The 21,295-nt window shown below is 34.6% G+C and overlaps 4 protein-coding genes across 7 annotated transcripts; 3 read left to right on the top strand and 1 right to left on the bottom strand.

Moving 5' to 3' along the window:
- Positions 1–1,518: 1,518 nt before the first annotated feature.
- Gli (carboxyl ester lipase-like protein Gli) lies at positions 1,519–9,004 on the top strand. 4 transcript variants are annotated; one of them, XM_066739440.1, is made up of 12 exons: positions 1,519–4,276; positions 4,393–4,685; positions 4,765–4,894; positions 4,954–5,110; positions 5,182–5,359; positions 5,444–5,850; positions 5,918–6,108; positions 6,184–6,476; positions 6,545–6,740; positions 6,816–6,931; positions 7,089–7,117; positions 7,403–7,576. In XM_066739440.1, the coding sequence occupies exons 1-12, from the start codon at positions 4,007–4,009 to the stop codon at positions 7,435–7,437; spliced, it is 2,295 nt and encodes a 764-aa protein (XP_066595537.1). In that variant the 5' UTR covers positions 1,519–4,006; the 3' UTR covers positions 7,438–7,576. The 4 variants fall into 4 exon arrangements, with proteins under 4 accessions (XP_066595537.1, XP_066595538.1, XP_066595536.1 ...); XM_066739439.1 differs by lacking the exon at positions 7,089–7,117 and having other exon boundaries at positions 1,524–2,771; positions 3,776–4,276; positions 7,403–9,004; XM_066739438.1 differs by lacking the exon at positions 7,089–7,117 and having other exon boundaries at positions 1,524–3,205; positions 3,559–4,276; positions 7,403–9,004.
- A 212-nt stretch (positions 9,005–9,216) lies between these two features.
- On the top strand, positions 9,217–14,600 carry LOC136780955 (armadillo repeat-containing protein 3). The gene is made up of 13 exons (XM_066739575.1): positions 9,217–9,237; positions 9,341–9,606; positions 10,155–10,538; positions 10,723–11,002; positions 11,074–11,304; positions 12,419–12,454; positions 12,575–12,580; positions 12,648–12,650; positions 12,728–12,784; positions 12,994–13,199; positions 13,275–13,557; positions 13,729–14,049; positions 14,139–14,600. Exons 1-13 carry the CDS (start codon positions 9,217–9,219, stop codon positions 14,469–14,471), a joined length of 2,427 nt encoding a protein of 808 aa, XP_066595672.1. The 3' UTR covers positions 14,472–14,600.
- On the top strand, positions 11,320–12,845 carry LOC136781060 (uncharacterized). The gene is made up of 4 exons (XM_066739730.1): positions 11,320–11,609; positions 11,700–11,818; positions 11,880–12,038; positions 12,136–12,845. Exons 1-4 carry the CDS (start codon positions 11,579–11,581, stop codon positions 12,373–12,375), a joined length of 549 nt encoding a protein of 182 aa, XP_066595827.1. The 5' UTR covers positions 11,320–11,578; the 3' UTR covers positions 12,376–12,845.
- A 147-nt stretch (positions 14,601–14,747) lies between the features above and the next one.
- egr (TNF superfamily member 12 eiger) lies at positions 14,748–21,162 on the bottom strand. The gene is made up of 6 exons (XM_066739729.1): positions 20,997–21,162; positions 17,885–19,179; positions 17,255–17,604; positions 15,965–16,439; positions 15,236–15,613; positions 14,748–15,099 (listed from the first exon to the last, which is right to left on the bottom strand). The coding sequence occupies exons 2-6, from the start codon at positions 18,236–18,238 to the stop codon at positions 14,887–14,889; spliced, it is 1,770 nt and encodes a 589-aa protein (XP_066595826.1). The 5' UTR covers positions 18,239–19,179; positions 20,997–21,162; the 3' UTR covers positions 14,748–14,886.
- Positions 21,163–21,295: the final 133 nt, after the last annotated feature.

Genomic DNA, 21,295 nt, shown 5'->3' with positions numbered 1-21,295 from the left:
ATTTCCACTGTTCCAAGTGATTTTCCATCGACCGTACAATAGTAATCTTTTGATCGAGTGTCGAAGGCACTAGTTGGAAAGTTTGGCGCATGTATTGGCGTGGTGGTAGTAGGATTTTTCAGCGACAAACGGAGAACACACTGCGAGAGAATCCGGTTTTGGTCTGGCACGAAGATCCGAGCATTGGAACAAGCCTGAACCGAACTCCGAAAGGTACACTGCCTTCTCGTGCCTCCGTCCGTTGTCGGTCGGTCACTTCTGGGTTCTGGCAATTCCGTCTGTGCCGGCCCGGCAGTGCACTGTGCCTGTGCAGCAGTTTGTTGGCTTCACCTTCTCTCCTCTCCGCTGCACAGTCCACCGTCAAATCGAATGGAATAGTTGGGGATAGTTATGGAGAGGCTCAGCCTGCCGAGCCCAGCCGAACCTGACCGAACAAGTGGGCCCTGCTTTCTCTGCACGAGCGCCCCCACTGCACCACCCTCACCCCTCTTTCCTTGCCCTTTTTACTCCTACTTCTCGTTTTCCATCCACCATCACCCCCACTTGCTCTTTCAGCCTTCCACCATCAAACCATTCCATCCCGTTTTTACCCCCCACTCCCCTTCCAAACTCACTACATCTGCACGTTTTGCACTTTAAACTCTCCAGTAAGGCCATTCGGACACGAAACTTAATGTTGTCAGTTTGTTCCTTTATTCAGAGTGTTCAGAGATTTTTTCGCACTGGACATCTTATATATTGTATTTAGAAACAAATTTATTTATACATATTTCTAGTACTTTTACAAATCTGTGGAAGGGTGGTATTGGCTTGGCTTAGGAGGCGTACTGAAGAAAATACAAAAGGCAGGTTTGAGTTTTTTTAAATGGAGCCTCTTATTTTCTATTGCATACTCTAGTAGCTTATCTGAAGAGCTTTATAAAATATTATTTTCATTTTTTCACTTTATTCAGTAGCTTACGTGATATTTCTAATTGAAAGTATAAGTAGTGTGCGTGACCTTTACACTTATACATTTTTAATCACTCACTTATGCTTTTAGTTAAAAATATCTCGTAAGCTATATACTGGATGAAATGAAAAAATGAAAATACGATTTTGGAGAGTTCTTGAGATAAGCTACTAAAACATGCGATAAAAACATAGGGAGCTCCATTTAAAAAACTGAATGTGCAGCTACGCAATATAAATAACTAAACAAAATTATTAAAAAATAGATAGGAATTTATTCGTATAAAAGTGATAAGAAATTACTTATCCATAGGAAAGATACTATTATACATATAGTTATATTGGGTCTGTTATAAGTGTCATTAGCAACATTGAGTTTTTATTTACAATACATTCTCCAATTTACTGTAAAATAAAAAATAGTACTCTTAATGTTGAACATCCCTATAAGTTTTACAAAAAAGATATTTTTAACGTCATCAGCACTAACTGAATGTTTGTAATTACTTGGTATTTAATATCATCCTACTTCAATATATGCGTAAAATTCTGTTTTAAATCGTTTCTTTATTTGTAAAACTGTTTTATTTTATAGAAAAGATTTCTCTAATTATTTCTTGGAAATTTTCAAAGGAATATTTATAATAAAAGTACAGCTTGTGTTTTCCGAAATACAAATGTTTCACAAGTGTGCATAAGGTTTCGTAGTAGCAATAATATGTTGAGACTCAAGATGAAATAAAGTCTCCAATTACTGTAAATTGAAGAACGCTTTATGCTGGCCATTGTTAACTGGCTCTACAAAAAGGAGACTCTTTTATTAGCCTCGACAGCGTCGCCCGAATATGCTTTTAATTACTCGATATTTAATATCATCCTACTTCACGATATACCCGCTACTTTACTCCGCTCCACTCTGCTCCTCTTTGTCTAGAAGAAAAACGCAAGCAGTAATTATACTTATTTTTGTATTTATAGTATACTATTTACCTTTTCCATTAAAGAAATAAGTCAATAAAATCAATTAACACGTTTCCTTGATGTTTTTATGTACATTAGTTATTTGTTACGACTCTTTTTATTAAACAATTTCATATTTAAATACTTCGACCTGAATACCACTTCTGTACGAGGCATGATACCGGTCACCGTTGAATTTTTAATTATAGTTTTGTCATTGAAAGCAGATGCATTAAAAAATAAAAAAATCTTGGCTTTCGATTAATAATATTTCGTGTGAAATGCATCATCAGGGAGGCTCTATACTTATCTTTGTATTATCTGTGTATCTAATCTTTTGGTGCTGAAATCAGAAAAGATAAAGTGCAGAAGAGGTTAAGTGCGGTTCGTAATTCACGGGATCGGGTTGTGGATTATCAATGTAGAATCATCGTGACACATAAATAGTACTTCCGTTCGCGCCACGCATTCCTGGTCGATCATACACATTGCAGGAGAGGAAATTAATAACTCGTCTGTGCGTGTTTGTGTATGTTTACTAGCTGTGTGCAATAGTAGAACCATTCACAGAAGCGTGGGCGAGCAATTGCAGCGCGTACTTGCACGCGACTTTTTGAGATCAACTCTTCAACTGTACCAGTAATCGCTTATTGCCAACGTTCCAAGCTTCCCATCTCAGTTTCAGTTGTTTTCTCAAACAGTGGCATTCCTAGTGCAAAGACTCTCAACAATTCCATTCATTGCTGTTTGCAATCCGAATGCTGGATATTTTTGTTTAATGTGTCAATTCAAAAAGTGCAAAAGAAGAAAATTTTAACTTCTTGCTTGTATTTGTTTTTCTGAAGGGTGATTTAGAAGAGGTTTCTGGTATTATTTACAAACTCGTGTGTGTGTGGCGAATTCGTTAAAGTTTTCGAAAAGTACTGTGTTTGTTTGACTAATTCTTTCAATCGCTTTCAATAATTTTATACTCTTTGTTTAAATGAAAGTGAAATTAATTATCTCAAATAATTTCATTTATCAAAATAATTTAGATTATAAATTGCATTAATCATATTACATAGACAAAATAATTTGTTCTAATTATTAAATACAAACAATTTAGTATGTGTATATTGGGTGGCCTATACGGTTTTTAAGAAAATGCGAATAAATTAAATAGTCGAGGTAATGGTTAAATTCCCGTAAATTGCGATTTTATGCATTATTCAGAAAAACTAAATAATGAACAAAGACTAGAATCAGCGATCAAATTGAAACGTCGTTATGCTTCAAATGAGAATAACAAAATTATGTAGGTATTAAATGAGTCATTGGAAGAATACTGATTGTATTATAGGAAATAATATAACCAAAGATTAGATTACCGACATATTTGCGTTGTACGCATAAATTTTATTTTTTAAGAAATATATAAACAATATAAAAAAAAGCTTATACGTTTTTAAAGTCAACAAAATATCGCTTTAACGCGGGTATAGTCTGGCTGTAGTATGGATGTAGGGTGTTGGCTGAAGAGAGAGAATCCAGAATATTTCGTAATCGTGATACCTTAAAAACTTCTTTTATAAACTTGAATGTACTATCGTTTTTCTTTTTAGGCAAACACTCTTTTACTATATATTTTCCCTCCCTTCTATGTATCAGATATATATATATAAAAAGTGTGCTACTAGAAGATGTGCATGCTCGTGTAACGAAATAATACAGTCACATAATTCATATGTGAAGCTACTGAATGACTATATGGTCTATACGTGGGTTTGTAAAGTGAATAAATAAGAATATGTATGTGTGTGAGAGAGAGAGAAAGAGTAAGAGTGTATTGGTCATAGCGGTATTTTACTCAATTTTACTCTCGTAGAGTGCCCTTTCGCTTTCGTGCATAAAGCCCGCAGACCAACGTGAGTTCTTGAGGCCATCTCGGACGATTTTCTTCGTATTGGTGAACAATAAAGGTGTTGGTGAGATGTGTACGTCAATGGGTGAGTCAGGACAGGTGTGAGTGTACGCTTCACCTACGTCAGATCGGACTGTTCGTTCTTATGAACGGTTGTATGTACTGTGTTTGTCAATTTGTTACACGCCATATAAGATGGCCACGCGTATTTTACGAGCGTTCCATGCATTTAAGGGCGGTGTCACGTTCTACATTTTTTTGTTAATCACCACGACTTTGGCTCAAGATCAAATTTCCCCTGGTAACCGCTATTTCGGCCGCGATGGAGTTTACGTACCCAGCTCAAGCCCAAACGGATATCAAACTTATGTTTACAAGGATAGGAGATATGGATATCAGCCTTCATACCTGGATCCTATTTACAGAGGATCTACCAGGTCACCCGAAGATCGCTTCATTTATGAAGTAAGTTATAAATAATAGCTCTCAAACGTTTAAACATTATTGCAAATCTAAACTTACTTTGAGTTGACGCAATGTAATTGGTCATCCGATTATTCTAAGCTATAAAAATATTTCAGCATGACAAAAATCCAAGACTACCGCTGCCTGGAATACTAGGAGGATGGATGGAAAATATACAGGGAAAAGAAAGACGAGATTCTAAGAGTTATGAAAGAAATATTTTTGTTATGACTCAGTATGGGCAGATACAAGGATTCAAAGTGGAATTATATGACAATCCCAATTCAAGGCATGTACCATATAGTGTAGCTGTCGAAAGGCCTACAAAGTTTGTTGATGTATTTCTTGGTATACCCTACGCGATGCCACCAACAAAGGATGGACGATTCAAACCTCCAAAACCACACAAGTATACTATACAAAGCTCTATGGTTTTATGTAATACTTTTATTCCTTATTGTTTACAGCAACATATGATTGTTTTATAGGGGTTGGCAACTCTTGCAAGCAGTTGATTGGGGACCTGCGTGTCCACAGCCTAGTAAATACACAGGTATCACCAAAGGAATTAGGGATGTTGATGAAGACTGCTTATATCTGAATATTTATTCTCCAAATGTAAGTGAATCTTATTGTTATTTAATCAAACAGCTTTTTTAATCAATTTATTATTTTAGAGTAAGACAGGAGCAGTGGCTCAAAGATATCCTGTCATGTTTTACATCCATGGAGGAGAATTTATACATGGGGCCAGCAATCTTTTCCCAGGACACATGCTTGCTGCTTTCTATGATGTTGTAGTTGTAACAATTAATTATCGTCTAGGAGCATTAGGTATATTTTATGATTGTTTAAACCTGCTTCAATTTTTGTACTAAACTCTAACATCAAACATTTCTTTTAAGGATTTTTAAGTACTGGAGATGAAAACAGTCCAGGAAATTATGGAATTCTTGATCAAACTATGGCATTAAGATGGGTATATGACAATATTAAGGACTTCAATGGTGATCCTGAAGAAATAACTCTCTTTGGACCTGGTGCTGGTGCTGCTAGTGCTGGCATATTAATGACGGCTCCTAGGTAAGCTAGGAATTATTTTTTTTATAATACAGTTTTAAGTAAAATATGTTTATTATAATATTTTCACTTATTTCCTTTCCATAGAACTCGTCACATGGTATCAAAAGTCATTGCTCAATCTGGGTCAGCTTTAGCAGATTGGGCAGTGACAATAGATATGTATAGAGCTCAGAATACATCTAGAGTGTATGCAGAAAAACTAGGATGTAGTATTGAAAGTAGTTGGAAGTTAGTGCAATGTCTAAAAGATGGACGTAGTTTCCTTGAATTAGGAAATGGTGAATTAAAGCCACAGATTGGCATGTTTCCTTGGGCCCCTGTTTTAGATGTGAATTTCACTGTTCCTAGAGATAATTATTATGAAGACTGGAGATCGTCTGATTGGCATTTCTTTACTGAACCACCAGAAGAAAGTATCAAAGCTAACAAATTTAGAAGAGATATAAAATATATGGCTGGTGTAACTACTCAAGAAGCAGCATTTGTTATATGTAAGTCTTACTTTAATCAATTTATTTTAATATCTATCAATTTAAACTAATGTACTTTCTTTCTTAGTCAATAATGAGACTTTGGCAAGAAATTTTTATATAATTGATCCAGAAACTTTTGACCAAAAAGTTTGGGAACTAGTGCTGCAATATAACTACACTTTAAATCCTCTTGGAGTTTATGAAGCTATTAAATATATGTACACATATTGGCCAGATCCGAAAAATGTTACACACATTCGGGACCAGTACGTAAATGTAAGTAAAAAATAGAAAATAAGTGAAAGATAATCAATTCTTAAAGTAAATAATAATGATTATTTCATTTTCTAGCTATTGACAGATTTTCATTATGTTGCTCCCAACGACAAAATAGCAAAGCTCTTAGTCGAACGACATGTACCAGTTTATATGTATGTCTTAAATACAACAATCGAAGCTTTTAATTTACCATTATGGCGAAGAGTGCCACATGATACAGAACTACTTTTATTGACGGGTGCGCCTTTTATGGATGTAGAATTTTTTCCTGAAAAGTTGAGGCTCAGAAGGGATATGTGGACAGATAATGATCGCAACATGAGTCAATTCTTTATGAAAGCTTATTCAAATTTTGCAAAATATGGGTGAGTTGGGTCTTATTGTTAGCTTGTTATTTTAGAATTCCGTTAATTTAATGGTAAATTTGATATAGAAATCCTACGCCGTCTCAAATAGTAGGATTGCATTTTGAAAAGGCTAAACACGGGCAATTATTATACCTGAATATTAATACGACATTCAACAGTTCAATTCTGTTAAATTATCGTCAAACTGAAAGTGCATTTTGGTCAATGTACTTGCCAACAGTTATCGGACGTCTGGTACCTACTTATCCACCTGTAACAGAAGTAAGTTTATTTTTTTAAATGGTACTCCTTCAAAAGAGACATAAAAGTAATTAATATAAATAATTTTCCATATAGTATTGGTGGGAACCGAAGCAGCCACTTCAGATAGCTTTCTGGTCAATGTCAACAGCATGTTTGCTGCTGATCGTTTTCTCCGTAATTTGTTGCATGCTTTGGCGTAACGCCAAAAGGTAAGAAAAGGTAAACAGAACCAATCCATGTAACTACGTTAAGACTGAGTGGTTCTTCACCACAGGGCTCTGTAGTGCATGTGAATCCTGGTTCTAGTTTTTACTTTACGCTTCTGACCTAATTGAATAAATAGTAATTTTAAACCCTTGCAAGCAGCGAAATGAAAGCTGCCACAAGTCAATCAGGTAACTGGGTCAAATTTTCCAGAAATAATCGGTATATCGTGCACCACTTTATCACTTTTCGCTTTCACGCTTTAAGTACTGATACATTGAAAGAGCTTTTCTGCAACATTGAAAACTGAAATTAATGATTTAATCGTTAGCTTTACCTATTCTTTTTTTAGTTACTGACATTATTTTATAAAATGTTCAACAGGCTTTTAAATTATTTTCAAGAATATGAAATTATCTTTGAATATAAAACAAAAAATATGTATCTTGACTATTAATTTCTTTTTGTTCTCATAGACAATCTGATCACTACTATAGCGGAGACATCTTGATGGTACGAGACGACGAGATATCGGAGGGAATCGACAATATGAATCGTGCATCGAAGGAAAATTTATACGAATATCGGGATACCCCGCCCGCTAGAGCTAGAATTCCGCGACAGAACGAAACGAAATTGCAAGAACGCTTGGCTCAAAATCGAAAATTCAGCTCAACTCCGTCCTTAAGAAGTAATTCAAATGTTTCCTTAAAAGATATGCGTAATGAAGGATTTGTTACCAGCTCACCTAACGGTCAGCCAAAAATGAATAAAGCGATAAGTCAGTCATCACTACCTAAAAGTAAAAGTAAAACGCATTTAGTGCAAGGAGTACCACAAACGGCTGTTTAATACTTTCTATTTGTTTAAATTGACTAAAACTTTTTCTGTGGCTGCTTAACCTATTTTTATATTATAAACCAATAAGATGAAAACATTATGATTCCACAATACCATTTGCTATATTATTGAACGAATAATAGTGGAGAGTATTAAGCAAAAATAATGAATAGCACAACAGTTTATTTTATAGTAAGGTGACATTAGAAATGCCCACCGTTATAAATATAATATTCTATATACAATATAAAGAGCTATAATATACATTTTAATACGCACCGCTCACTACTATTTGTTAAGCGTATAATGAAGAAAATGTTTCTTATATAATTTAACACAAAGTTTCCACGCACTCGCGTTGTTGATTCGCGAAATTCATACTTTCTTTCAGAAAAGTAAAGGTAGAATCAAAGTGGATAACCAGTTAGAATTAAGTGCCTGCAATTATACTGCCATTAAAGTATAACGCCATGAAGGTAGTAAAAAGCTGCGAAGCGAGTCTTATTATGAATCTAAGAAGTTTTATATCAATCTTTTAGATTATAAATCTATAAAATGAATAATCCGTCCATGAAATAAGAATGATTGTTACGTTAAATATGTATATAGATGTTTTCTATATTCCATTGTAAATATATATTTAGTTGTTATGAAATTAATTTTAATCATGTAATTGGTCTTCAGGACTGCCAATATTATTAAGAAATAATATTGGACATTTAGGAACTGCGTTATATTGCGCAATAATATTAATGTTTTAGCACACATTTCAAAGAGATTTAGCTAATGTACCTATAGTACAAGTATTATGTACGCACACATTGAATAGTGTGCATTATTCTAGTTTTTAGTAAGAGACATGAATCATTGCTTTTATTAAACTCATCAGTCTGTCACGTAGTAGCAGCTGTAGCTTATTTTAACCAGTTTTTTCGGATATAATGAAAAATCGATATACTTGGTATATCAACTATCTACTTGCAGTAGTATAGCTCGTATTTTTTTTACGATCTCATTATTGACATAATTTAGTCACAGCAGATGCATTATACTCAACAAAGATCAATCATTTTATCGAAACATCTAACATTTGTATTTTCTTATAAATTTTAAACATTAAGATTTAAGATAAGATTTATGTATACAGCACCATATCGCAGCAGTGAATTTTATTATTGAATTGTTTATAATATTTTATAAATGTATTGCGTCACATTACAGTTGCACAGTATTTTACAATAAAGTATGAATTTCATATATATATATATATATATATATATATATATGAGTCTTTATTAAAATAAAGTTATAGCATCGATTTCCGATTATCGATTATCTTTAATAAAAAAAGCGCAGAAAACTTCAGGAAAAATTTTCTAGGATTACAGATATAATCAATAATAATTTTAACCAACATTGAACTATTACCGTATTTAATAATTTTTTTATAATGAAACGAAAACAATCTCAGGTAAATTGCGATTTAATTTTTGATACAAAAAAATAAAAATAAAATATACTTTTTAATGTTTGTAAAAGCTAAGAATCGAGCAATAATTTGTAACTGTTGATAGAAATGTGTGCCTACGGGTAAAACTCGTTTGGATCGAGTGGTCCAGGCACAAGAAGAAGGTTTTGATGCAGTGGAGCTCGAAATCAAATCTCCGAGCACAGCCATAGCGTTATTAAGATCGGACGAGCAGCCAATTCTATTGGCGGCAGCTACTGCACTTGCCAAATATGCAGACAAATCTGAAGAAAATCTGCAGTTACTTTTCCAATTAAACATCATCGTGGATCTCTTACCACTGTTGAAGCACGAAGATTTGCCGATTAGAAGGTCTTCTTTTTACTATTTTGTCTCAACCCTTATCTTGATTCTTATCTTTCCATATTTTTACTTTTAAAGAATCTATTTTTTTTAAAGATATACAAGATTTATCAGCGATATCATATTAAGACTTTACGCGGTTCTAAAAGGGTTTATATAGTACAATTTTGATTAATGAGCCATGAGTCGCTGGACTGCTGAAAATTTTTAAGAAGTTATAAAATTCTATGTTTACATTGTAACAGTGTTCTAATTAGCACTGCAAATGCACTTGAAATTTAATAATTGTTAGCTTGGGAAATGCAGATGCTTATACGTGTATGGTATGGTACTATTTAGAGCTCTGACACACAGAAAAGCACAGAATGTTCTAATTTTTCAATAGATTTTTGATTGTCTATTTACTCATTGTTCATTAACAAAAATTGCTCTGAGCTATCTTCTACATCCTCCCCTGCACCCTCTTATAGTTTTGACACCTATCACTGATAAACCCTGTATCCGTAGCGCGAAATAGTGCTAGATAATTACGAAAAATGAACGTATTTGTCAATTAGGTTTGCCATGAAACTTCTGGCAGAAATTTCTGCGGTAGCAAATATACAAGATTACTTACTGACGGCCCACTATGATGAATTGTATTTTAAAACGATACTCATCGAAGATATGGATACATTCATGCAGGAATATGCCTCGATGATCCTGTGCGAGCTTTTGAAGGATCCACTGCAATTAGCGAAATTTATCAAAAATTGCCCAAATATCGATTTTGCCTTTGATGGCCTACGTTCACCAGATCCAGACGTAAAAAAGAATTATACCGAGATTATATACTCTGTAATGTCGGACCCAGCTTTCTTTGAAAATATGATGCTAAATTCCAAGGTTGCGATACAATATGTTCAGTTGGTGCGTCACATAAAATGCCTTAAAGTTTTGATGTAAGAAAACGTTTGTCTTCGTCGTAACCACAAGATCTATCAATCTTTACGTAAGATTTCTCTTTATATAAAAAAAGGATTCTCGACAAAGTCCTGTAACAAACATTGGAATATCAATTAGTTATATGGAAAAGGTTTTTCTTACTAGGTCTTTTTAGGTGACGCCTCCTGCAGGGTGATTAAGACCATCCATTTATGTTGTTTTTTTTTTAGAAATAAAAGGAATGAATGGATGGTCTTGGACATCCTACATATTTTACGTATCCCAGAATGTTTGTTTGAACACTTTCTACCAGGCTTTTAATATAGCAATGATATACGAATTGCTGAGAGAACCTTATGCAGAAATTCAACGCATAGCCTTAGCAGTTATTCGCCTGTTGGTTTCAAGAAATAAGGACGAGCATATACAGGAAATGTTTAGACAATCTAGAGGGATAGAACAGTTATTTGAATTCTTAAATGTAATTTTTTAAATCTTTATTGAATCATTGTACATTCTAATAATGAGTTTTTTTTATCTCATATTGAATAGGAGGAAAAAAACCTCGATTTACACCCTGAGACTATAAAAATTTTGAAAATGGCAATTGACAATTTTAAAACAATGGAGGCGTTCCTATCTATAAATGGAATTGTTCGAGTGCTAAATTACTATGACATTTCACCCCAAAAGAAACTCTTTCCTGAAGCCTACGATATTCTTGCACGTTTTGCCAACTCTGCTACTGGTAGAAAAGTACTTCCAGCAACTAAAATATCTTCAATGAATATTTTTTAAAATTCATTTTTGTTTGTACCATAAGTATATTGTATTACATATAAATAATTCTTTTAACAATATAGATTTCAATTTTTTACAAATTATTGAAAGTTATATTAACACAAAAAAATTATCTTTTAATTAGACTTTGCATGGTGCTGGGATCAGTGATCTTTTTATAAATACAATAGAGGGAGAGGCTCCAATTGAAATTTATAAAATTTGCTGCCATAGTATCGGCAAACTTTTGCTTCATGGCCCTATTGCCAAGGATATAATGAGCCGTAAGCCGGTTAAAAGAATTTTTGGTAAGCATTCCTTTATACAATTTTTGTCGGTTTATTCACAATTTACAAACGTCTTTCCAAAATATGAATTATTTTAAATTAATTTTTCAGAATTATCAAAGACTCAAAATTTAGGTTGGAGTTTAAGGCATGCAGCTATTTTAGCTTTAGAGGCTTTATTAAAATCCGATATAACAATGTGTAGTGACTTGCTGGATATTGATGGACAGGTTTGGCCATTAAACAATAATTTTATAAATCTGAATTTTGAAATAATATTTTCAATTTAAGACGTATGTACTGGATTTAATAAAGGATTCTGAAGAAAAAGTACCACACGAGTCTAGAATGATGGCTATTCAAGCAATCATTAATTTAGCCACATTTCAATCTACGAGGAGTCGTCTGAACATGCCAGATGTCATCGATGCTATTTGCACTCCTTTTCAAGTGAAAATATTTCTTAAACGTTTTATTATTATTTATTAATTACAAAAAATATTATTACTCCTATATTTAAGTTAATGTAATTTGAATTTGTTGCAAGTTTTCAAGCAGTATCAGCAAAGAATTGAAAATTTCTTGCTGCAATGCCCTGTGTCAATTGTGCGTGGACGAATCTGGCAGAGAAGCATTTCTTAAAGCAAATGGACCCTGCAGACTTTACAATCTTATAACAGATACAGATTGCGTGCCAGTGAGAAGTGCAGCAGCTTGTTTGGTCCAGCAATTATGCGCTGATAAAACTTTGGCGGATGCTTTCGTGGAGCACAAATATCTGGCTTAGTTAGTGTTAAATCATAAAACAGTATATTTATGTAATTATACAGAGTAACAAGTCTAACGTTGTCAAACACCAAAAAATCGTAAATTAGAGTACATTTAAAACAATATGTTTTTATAAAATATTTAAGTTTGACATTTATATTAATAAAAGTAATTTAAGATTAAACGCTCTTTGATTCGAGGTGTTTTATTGATTAAAGAATCCGGTGACTTGCTATATAGCTAGAAACCATTAAGATAAATCGTTATTTAAAAAAATACCTCCAATTACAGAATGTTTGATGCCTAATAGTTTTTTAATTGAGGGCTAGGCTTTAAAAAGAATGTAAGGACTATATCTTCAAACTATCTAGGTCTTAGATTTATCTAGATTTTTCGGCTTGTCCTTAGACAGAACATACTGTATGCAGGTAGTCCACACTCAACCCCTTCAGCCTAAATAACATTTTAACTGTAAGAACATTACAAAAGTTTGACATTGGAAAATCTAAAATGCATCTAATTAACAAAATTATAAATTAATTGTTTAACATAGTTTTGTAAATCATGTAATTTTCTTATAATGAAAAATTGTATCAAGTTTTTAATTTAGAAATTATTTAAGGCTACCACGTGTTAAATGAACCACCATGTATATTATCATATAAATTTGTACAATTTTAGCATGCTTAATAATCGATCGGTTTCTGGATTTGCTCCTTGGGAGGGCTGCATTGAAGCCTTGTTCAATTCTCACCTCCCCATCAAGTTTGCCTATACTGCTAGACTCTCCTTTTGTGACGTCACACAGAATGGTTTTTACGTAATGCGTTCGACTGTTTGCAAGTAAGGAGCGTTTATTTTAATATAGTTAATATCCACCAAAATCTTATCTAACGTATATTGTTTCAATTGTTGCAGGCTTCCATCATTGGACAATTTCTTTCGTTTCAGATATTGCCCAAAAGATATTATTTACGTCGTCAATTTCACAACATCCTCCAATATACCAGAAGGCTGTGAAACTGGGACCTGTCTAAAGACTAGAGAACTAAAGGTTGAATCGATAAAATTGACCGACGAAGAAATTAATGAGTTGCTCAGGGTGAGATATGGTCGATTGCAGCCAGACTATCATCTGTGCAGATATTTGGATTTGGTTCGTTGCAAACTGTGCTCGATGGAACCTGCGAAACAAAATAATGTAATTTCTGTAAAAAAAAATAAGTCGAGTAATTATATACAAGTGTAGTGCCAGGAATATTTCTGGAACCAATTTGACACGTTCCAGGAACGTTCTAGCAAAATTGTATGCATACTGCACTACGCGTGCTATGTGGATATATACATTTTTATACGAATTCATTAATTATAGAAGAGTTACAGCTGCCTACCAGGCTTGACGAATATCTGCTATATCGTTACTAGAGTGAAAATGTTAGCAAAATTTGTCGCCAGACAATTATGCGGATTTGATCCGACTTCGAAGGAGTGTCTAAATCATCAACTGGATATTCACTTGAAGGAGATCCAGCATGAATTTGGGTCCAGCATTATTCCTCTAGGTTTTTTACGTGTCGGATCATACTTGGAGCGAGCTTTGCTCTTTAAAGCTTTGGCTGACAGAATTTGCTTACCAGCTTCATTGGTACGAGGACAGTATGGAAGGGCCTGGATAGAAATTTGTGTACCCCAAGTAAAAAAATAATAAATAATTATACTTCAGTATGTCACTTAACGTCCAAGACGATCACGTGGTAATTTTTAAAATAGTTATAATTATGATCAAATATTTTTAAGCTCCAAGAGTCTGGGGATGAAAAATCGTTCGAAGCTTATTTGCAGAAGGATGAGTCGTGTGAGGATTGGATACCAAAGAAATTGAATTCTGTAGGAGAAAAAAATAGATCCGAACCAGTAGAGCTAGATGGAGTGAAAGAGAATGATGAAAATGCTCAAATTCTTCTCGAACGCCATATGTTTCTTCCTGTAAAACTTATGAGACCCAATTATATCGTTGATCTGATGGATTCGCCCGGTGAGCTTATTCCATTGGGTACTAGGAAAGCTTTAAGTTATTGTGGAAGTCCTAGCACCCCCGTGATTAATTCGAAATAAGATCGAAGAAAGGAAACTGTAGACTGAATTGTTGTGTTTTCATTTTTGTTGTTAGAAAATTTTTACATTTTGATGATTTAGAAATGTATTTAATTTAAACAAAATTTAATAAAAAGTAGCATCAATCAACAGAGCTCGATTATATTAATTTTTATAATTTTTGTTATAATTATCACGATATTTTTTTGAGCTCCAAGATTATAAAAATAAAAAAATGTTCTAGACTTATTTAAACAAATATGGATCCTGTAAGGATTATGAGTGCTTGTTATAAAGCTCTTTACATAAATTATATATTTACATCTAAACAAAAAGCTTCTTTTCAGTAGCTAATACAATTGTACAGTGAATATCTACAAGCGTTCGGGGTGGCTGACGATTCAAAGCTTCGAGTTTGATAATAAATTGATATTTGTTATAGCGGTGCTTGCGTCGTTGAAGAATGAAGCCTCTGGGATTGGCGTTGCTCGCCAAGTTTGGCCAAACCGAAAAAGCTTTTGTCATGTTGGAACAAGGTGTATCTTGCTGGTCCAACGTCCTTCAATACTAATTTGTCTCCAGCGTGGAGAGCAGTCACTTGAGCTGAGAAGCAGGAACGACTCTTGTGACCAGTTCCAGGACTGTAAACCTGTAAATTTAAAGATCACAGTCTCCTTAAACAGCATTATATATATATATTTTTTTAAAATAATACTTATTTAATTGCCAAATTAACTCAATATTTATTTATCTATATTGAATCAGTCATATTTGTGTATTTTTACCATGCATTGCATTATTGGTCGTCCATTGACAAGCAGATGGAAACCATTCTCGTCGTGCTCATCCAAATAGTGAATCTGAGCATAGACTAAATAGATTCCAGCTTCGTGAACAGTGAGTCTTCCATCTGGTTTGATGCTGAAGTGACGCTGCATTCCAAGGTCAGACACCCAGTCACTGGGTCTCCAGGCCTTGAAGACTCCCTCGTTGTGACGAGCCCTGCCATTTCCAGTATGCTCGTCGTCATTGGTGAACAACGTGCTGTCCGCACCATAATGAGCTGCGTAGATCTGACGTGGTGCCCGTAAATGTCTTCTTGTTACACCATGATGCAGCAGCTCTTTCTTATCGCTCGTCCTTTCAAGAATCATCGAACGATTCTACAATTCAATCACATTTTTATTTTGTCTTATTATCAAATATGTACTATTCTAATATTAATTCTCTTTCAATTTTATATTAAAAACTCGAAACTGATGCCCAGATAGTTTTCTATCAGTTTAACAATATGTTTTTTTAAAAGAAACGATTAATTAAGTTGGCTTCAGTAAGTTTTTATAAAAATATATAGAAGTTATTTAAACTTTACGAAAATGTTTCGTAGACTTTGAATTCTTAATTTGAAAGAAAATTAGAATTATTAAAACATCAAATGACAAAGCCATCTTAAACTTTTACATTATTTGTGGAATCTTAATTGTCATTGACTCGAGACTAAATTCTTGTTAAACCTGGAAAAGCCTTGGTCCTCTTCGGTGAGATTCTTTGGAGTTTAGTATTTTACGAGTCGATTCGCGGGGAGTCGTGATTTCCTTAAGACTTTGACCTGTACCACGGGCCAATGGCAAAGGAACCGAGCGCGAGCGATTCAAATATTTCTTCGGCGGATGCCTCTGAGAATGATTCCAGGAAGAAGACGATTCTTGGTCTTCGGACATGGTCCTCTCGTATTCCACGTCCTCGTAAGACTCACTTGTGGGAGCAACGAGACCGCTACGAATTCTCCATTTTTTTCGATTTTCCTGAACTTGAATAGACGATTGATCGTTATCGTTGTAAACTGACCCGAATTCCTCATTGTAATCGTCCAAACTCAATTGGACCGAACTTTCTGGAGTAGAAATCAATTTTGATCCAGTATTGTCTCGTGCATCGCGTTTGAATTTCGTTCTTCCTTTCACTGGACCCTCTGTTGATGGTTCTGAGCTGAAATGTACAAACATCGAATATTAAATCGTAGAAAATCTACGAAAATAAACGAATGATTTCATCATGAGATTCGATGAAACTTTGATGCAGGGCCGAGTTTACAAACTGAACTGACCTCGAAAAAATAAGCTTAGCAATTAGTTAATTAAGACGAAGACCAAGTTAAAGCCTTGTATCGAAGGTTAACGCGAGACGAGTTGATCTTAGGGAAGGCAGCGTTAAGCTTCAGTTTTGTTTATAAACTTGGCCCAAGGGATATGTTCAAGGAGCTCGTTATCTGTGCAATCGGCGTGTAACTGTGCATATACAGGGCGCAACATACATCTTTACGAAAATTTATTTTTGCATTAAGGAGGTAATTTTAAGCAACTTTTATTAATAAACATGTGTTCGTAAATGTTGTATTTACGCAGTTTTCCCATATTACACTAGCTACAACCCTGACTTTTTAATTTCCCTATAATTTGAAAATAATTAATTTGACGTTACAAGAGCTTATGTTTAAAAATAAAATGGTTTAAAATTACAATTTCAATAGGATCTTTTAAAATTCGTCACACGCACAGTGCTTCTTTTATTCTTCGCGTTTCAGACAATTTTAAGCGCACAGTAGTGTTGATTATCGTGTTAGTAGCGCTTCCCGACACTGATACCAGAATTAACAGTTTTACAAGCGAAAAAGCAAACGATAAGAGATAAATACACATTTCAACAAATGCACATTTACGTACAATGCAGTAGTATTGGATTCGCAAAAGTGTTAATTCTGACATCACTGCATCCCGAATCAACAAAATCAAAGTAAATCAGACCTCTTTTCAAAGTTTTCCTTCCTGTTGTCTTCACTCGATTTTTCTCCTTGTTTGTTTGGTGCTTTTTTATCATTTGGATCCTGAGACTTTTGGTTATTTCGCAATATTGCCAGCGCCTCGTCCAGCTGTGGATTTTGCAGCTTCAATCCTTTAGTGGGATCGGCAGATCCACTAATGATTACACCTTCGGGGTTAACAGCTTCTGATGGTTTGTATCGATAGGAAGACGGTAGCTGATAGTCATCGTAATCTTGCAAAGCTGATTCCTCTTCCTCTTCCTCGTCTTCGTAATTCGACTCGTAGTCGGTATCATCCGTATCCACTTCGCTCGAAGGTTCTTTCATGTTCAGCTGAGGGCCAAAAGACAAAAATAATGTATAAGTGATTCTAAAATAAGTCAGTATAGTGAGCTATATAAGTAAAATGGAACAACGAGCAATAAAAAATATTGTCTTCCGGAAATTGAATTAAAAAAAAACGTGGATAACGATTAAGTGGATGTATGACTGATGAAATATTCAAGAAAATATTACAATGATATTGAAACGAGGGTGTGTAACTGCATACATTCCCACACGAGCGTCAATTTATGAAAAAAACCCTGCATAAAGCAAAGTTGAGAGATATTACCACTCTATCGAAGGCCTTGAGTGCATTGGTCACGTCATTGGTGAGGACTCGACTCTTCAAGAAGTCAATTTCTCTGCGCAGTTTTTTCATCTCCTGTGTATTATCAATGGAATACTGAAGCAAACAAATGACGAGGCTCAAAGATAGCAATGCCAATACAAAAGATACGACGGCCAAAATCGTCGGGCAACTCGGTCGGATCCAAAGACGGGATTTCATGGGATATTGCTTCTTGGCCATATCCGTCCTTGTCAACATGCTCAGGTTCTCCCTGGAGAAGCTCAGAAACGCCCGGCTCTCCTCCCTCCCTTCCATCTCCTTTCCTCCTCTCTCCCTTGGCAACACGGAAGTCATTTTAGGATAATGTCTGATTTTAAAGCTTGTCGTTTTTAGATGAGATCTCTTCTATGCTTCCTCTCCTTTTCTTGCTTTTAACCTTTGTGTCGTGATGCCGAATTTATCCTATTTTCATCTTTATTCTTATATTTTCATCGTTTATTGCTTATTGCTATTCGTTAATTCTTTTCTTTTTTTAATTCTGTTCAGATGTCCTTAATTCTTCCTGCAGATATTTTTCAATTTTACACAAGTCTAGTTTAAACAATACTTGCTGAAGATAATTTTAGTTTTGTCATTTTTTTTTTCAAAAAAGAGAGTCGAAAACTATTGTAATTAGAGAGTATATCACTTCGGTATATTTTTGACAAAACTCTCCCTCTCTCTTTGTTTTTTCTCTCAGTCTACTTCTCCTTCTAAAATCTTTGGTTCTGCATCCATTGAATGACGAACCGTATATTAAGAAGCTGGAAAATCAGATGTGGCTAAGTATTTCATCAGTGACTAAGATGATCGGTCATCCAGAGTGGTCGCCAGCGATTCGATTTGATTTGTTGCAAAAAAGCGTATATTTGGCGTTAATCGTACCCTTGCTTATATCAATACATTTATAGCTTCGATCTTAGCTTAATTCGTAGCTCCGACCACATATTCGTCTATCGTTACACATACATAGAATTGCTCGTAATTCAACTTATAAACTTCGTTACGTTCCTCCCAATTCGCAAGATTTTTTCAACAGCGTCTCATCAGACTTTTACGACTCTCGCGAGTCATTTTCAACGTTCCGAGTCCACGAAGAGATCGTCCAGGCACGATTTGGACGGTGCTTCGTGATTGATGTCACTTTCGCTGACTCCTGTTTGCTCAAGTGTTCCTCTATACGGAAGCCTTGCGCATCCTACATGATTCCTCCTCGTCGCTCCTTCGGCCAAACTCACACCGCCGCACTTACACACCTGTCAATATAACAACAATAATTACTCTTTTAGCATTCTTTCTCCAACGTGTCATCCGAATGACTCTTAATAATAATTATTATTGGATTCAGCGGACGTGTCACAGTCGTGTTATTCAAACAAATTTTATCTGCGTACAAAAATCAAGAAAAAATTTAATTTTTACCGATAACGCGTGATAGTTCGACGCAATTTTACTTTCGATTGTGTATGAGGAGTATTTTGTCTTTTATATATGCACAAAATGTTCCAGCTACTTTTTTAAAATTTTTTAATTTTTATGTAAATATTGTGTATAAGGAATATTTGCAACAAAAATTTTGTAGTTAAAAGGGGGGGTGAGATAATTTTCAATTATTTGTCTAACTGCAGTCTGGTAATCGAAGACCACTTCAAGGTCACACGAATTTTTTTTTATACATTGTTTCATAAGTGAACTCTCCTATGAGATATTCCTTTGTACTATTTCAATAAGACACCCTGTATACAAAATAATTAAGGTCGCTTACTTCGAAAATTCTATTTTTTATAATGTTATTTTTATGGTACTTAGGATGTTTTTCGTGTATCCTTCAGTTATTTCAATTTTACAGTTATAACGTGTAGTATACATTAAAAAAATAAGAGTTTAGGGCAGGATTAGTGAGAAAAGGCAATTAGGGCTTTCAAATAGCTGAGGGATGCAACAGTTTCTTGACGAACGTGATAATTACGATCGAGCAGCTTCAGAAGCTGCCACGTCACTTGGAATATAGTAGCTCATTAACTCGTTAACATAGCAAAATTTTCCTCGTCTCGGTTCATCAACCCCAATCTCTTGTTTACTTCTAAATCGATCTGCATAATTTTTTACGTTACTCTTTCCTTATAGACAAAATTAATCAAATGATAGATATAAACAAAAAAGCATTAATTGAATATTTTAGTATATCCTTTTTGTAATTAATAACCGAGGGTGTAATTTATTTTTAATGTGCAATAATCCTTTAGATAATGGTGAAAACTTTGGTAAATATATATTGGTTAAATTTTTAGGAATTTTGAATGAAATATGTTGGAGGTCCTATTTCCCCCAGCCCCATCTCTACTTATAATATGAAACCTGTAGAGTAAGTTTTTTCCTTTTATATAGGCAGGCAGCACAAAGTTCCTTTTATCATTCTTTCTTTATTCCCCCTCCCTCCATTTCCTCGTCCTTTTTACACATTAATAGCCTCTTCCCTTCAAAAGAGATCAGAATTACCGATCAAGACCGTAACATTACTCACGATAAATGTATATTCAATAAAATTTATTATCCCCCTCCCCCTCCCTCTAATTTATAATAATAAAAAACAAGAAAACATGTCATAAACACAAAACGTAAAAAAATAAAATTTTCATTGGTCTTTAAATAATTGCAGAATCAAGATTGATCCTATTACGTCATCATTATCTTTATGAAAAATATTTTACAAGTGGAGAACAATTAAGCACGCGGAGCATCGAATTGATCATACTAATTTTCCTGGAAATAAGCAGATTCGTTTCGCTCCTCTATATGCCAAACGTGTAATTCAGTTGCTCGTATTTAAGAAGAATAATTGTGCAATGGGTTTTACCAGAGACGGACTTTCCCGATCGCGTTAAAATTCCATTAATAAATACAGAAAATAGGTGAACACGTCGAGAGACGAAGATTTGCTTGGATTTTATTAAATTAATATTTCTACATTTTTCAAAGCGAATTTTTGAAGAAAAGAAAGTGGGAAAAAATTGGGTAGATACGAGAGGAAAGAAATTGGTGTAAAAGAAAATTATAATAATCCGTTACGTACGTTTTTATTCCTAGCGGTTGTCAGGGGGGTGGGGTAGCTGAGAATAGCTGTGAAAGATTTATGATCCTTCCCCTAAAGAATCTTGCGCGATAGAGGAAACGCGGACGAAAATGGAGAGGCGAGAACGAGAACGACAACGAGAAGGTAAAAGGTGAAAGGAGCGTCCAACTTCTACGAGAGATCAGAGCAAACTGACTGGCAGGAGCCTCCGCTTATCGCAACAGCGCCTCTGCTTCATCAACTCCCATAGGCGTAGAGCAGAAGATCTATTTTCATCAGCATCATTGCACATCCTTCAA

Source organism: Prorops nasuta, unplaced genomic scaffold (genome assembly GCF_024137725.1).
Source record: "Prorops nasuta isolate Cenicafe-Biocafe unplaced genomic scaffold, Cenicafe_Pnas_1.2 PNAS00021, whole genome shotgun sequence".
NCBI lineage: Eukaryota > Metazoa > Arthropoda > Insecta > Hymenoptera > Bethylidae > Prorops > Prorops nasuta.
The sequence above is the reverse complement of the archived record's forward strand: the minus strand, read 5'-3'. Positions and strand labels throughout refer to the sequence as shown.

Bases quoted from the DNA above. Each gene is read 5' to 3' on its own strand.
- egr (XM_066739729.1), bottom strand. From the start codon at position 18,238: ATGACTTCCGTGTTGCCAAGGGAGAGAGGAGGAAAGGAGATGGAAGGG. The intron at 17,605-17,884 runs GTAATATCTCTC...TTTGGCCCTCAG, and splicing joins TCAAGGCCTTCGATAGAGTG to CTGAACATGAAAGAACCTTC. The intron at 16,440-17,254 runs GTCTGATTTACT...TGTACATTTCAG, and splicing joins AAGGAAAACTTTGAAAAGAG to CTCAGAACCATCAACAGAGG.
- LOC136781060 (XM_066739730.1), top strand. From the start codon at position 11,579: ATGAGCCGTAAGCCGGTTAAAAGAATTTTTG. The intron at 11,610-11,699 runs GTAAGCATTCCT...TTAATTTTTCAG, and splicing joins GCCGGTTAAAAGAATTTTTG to AATTATCAAAGACTCAAAAT. The intron at 11,819-11,879 runs GTTTGGCCATTA...TTTCAATTTAAG, and splicing joins TGCTGGATATTGATGGACAG to ACGTATGTACTGGATTTAAT.
- LOC136780955 (XM_066739575.1), top strand. From the start codon at position 9,217: ATGAAACGAAAACAATCTCAG. The intron at 13,200-13,274 runs GTAAGGAGCGTT...CAATTGTTGCAG, and splicing joins ATGCGTTCGACTGTTTGCAA to GCTTCCATCATTGGACAATT. The intron at 13,558-13,728 runs GTAATTTCTGTA...CATTAATTATAG, and splicing joins AACCTGCGAAACAAAATAAT to AAGAGTTACAGCTGCCTACC.
- Gli (XM_066739439.1), top strand. From the start codon at position 4,007: ATGGCCACGCGTATTTTACGAGCGTTCCATGCATTTAAGGGCGGTGTC. The intron at 5,111-5,181 runs GTATATTTTATG...ATTTCTTTTAAG, and splicing joins TTATCGTCTAGGAGCATTAG to GATTTTTAAGTACTGGAGAT. The intron at 6,109-6,183 runs GTAAGTAAAAAA...TTCATTTTCTAG, and splicing joins TTCGGGACCAGTACGTAAAT to CTATTGACAGATTTTCATTA.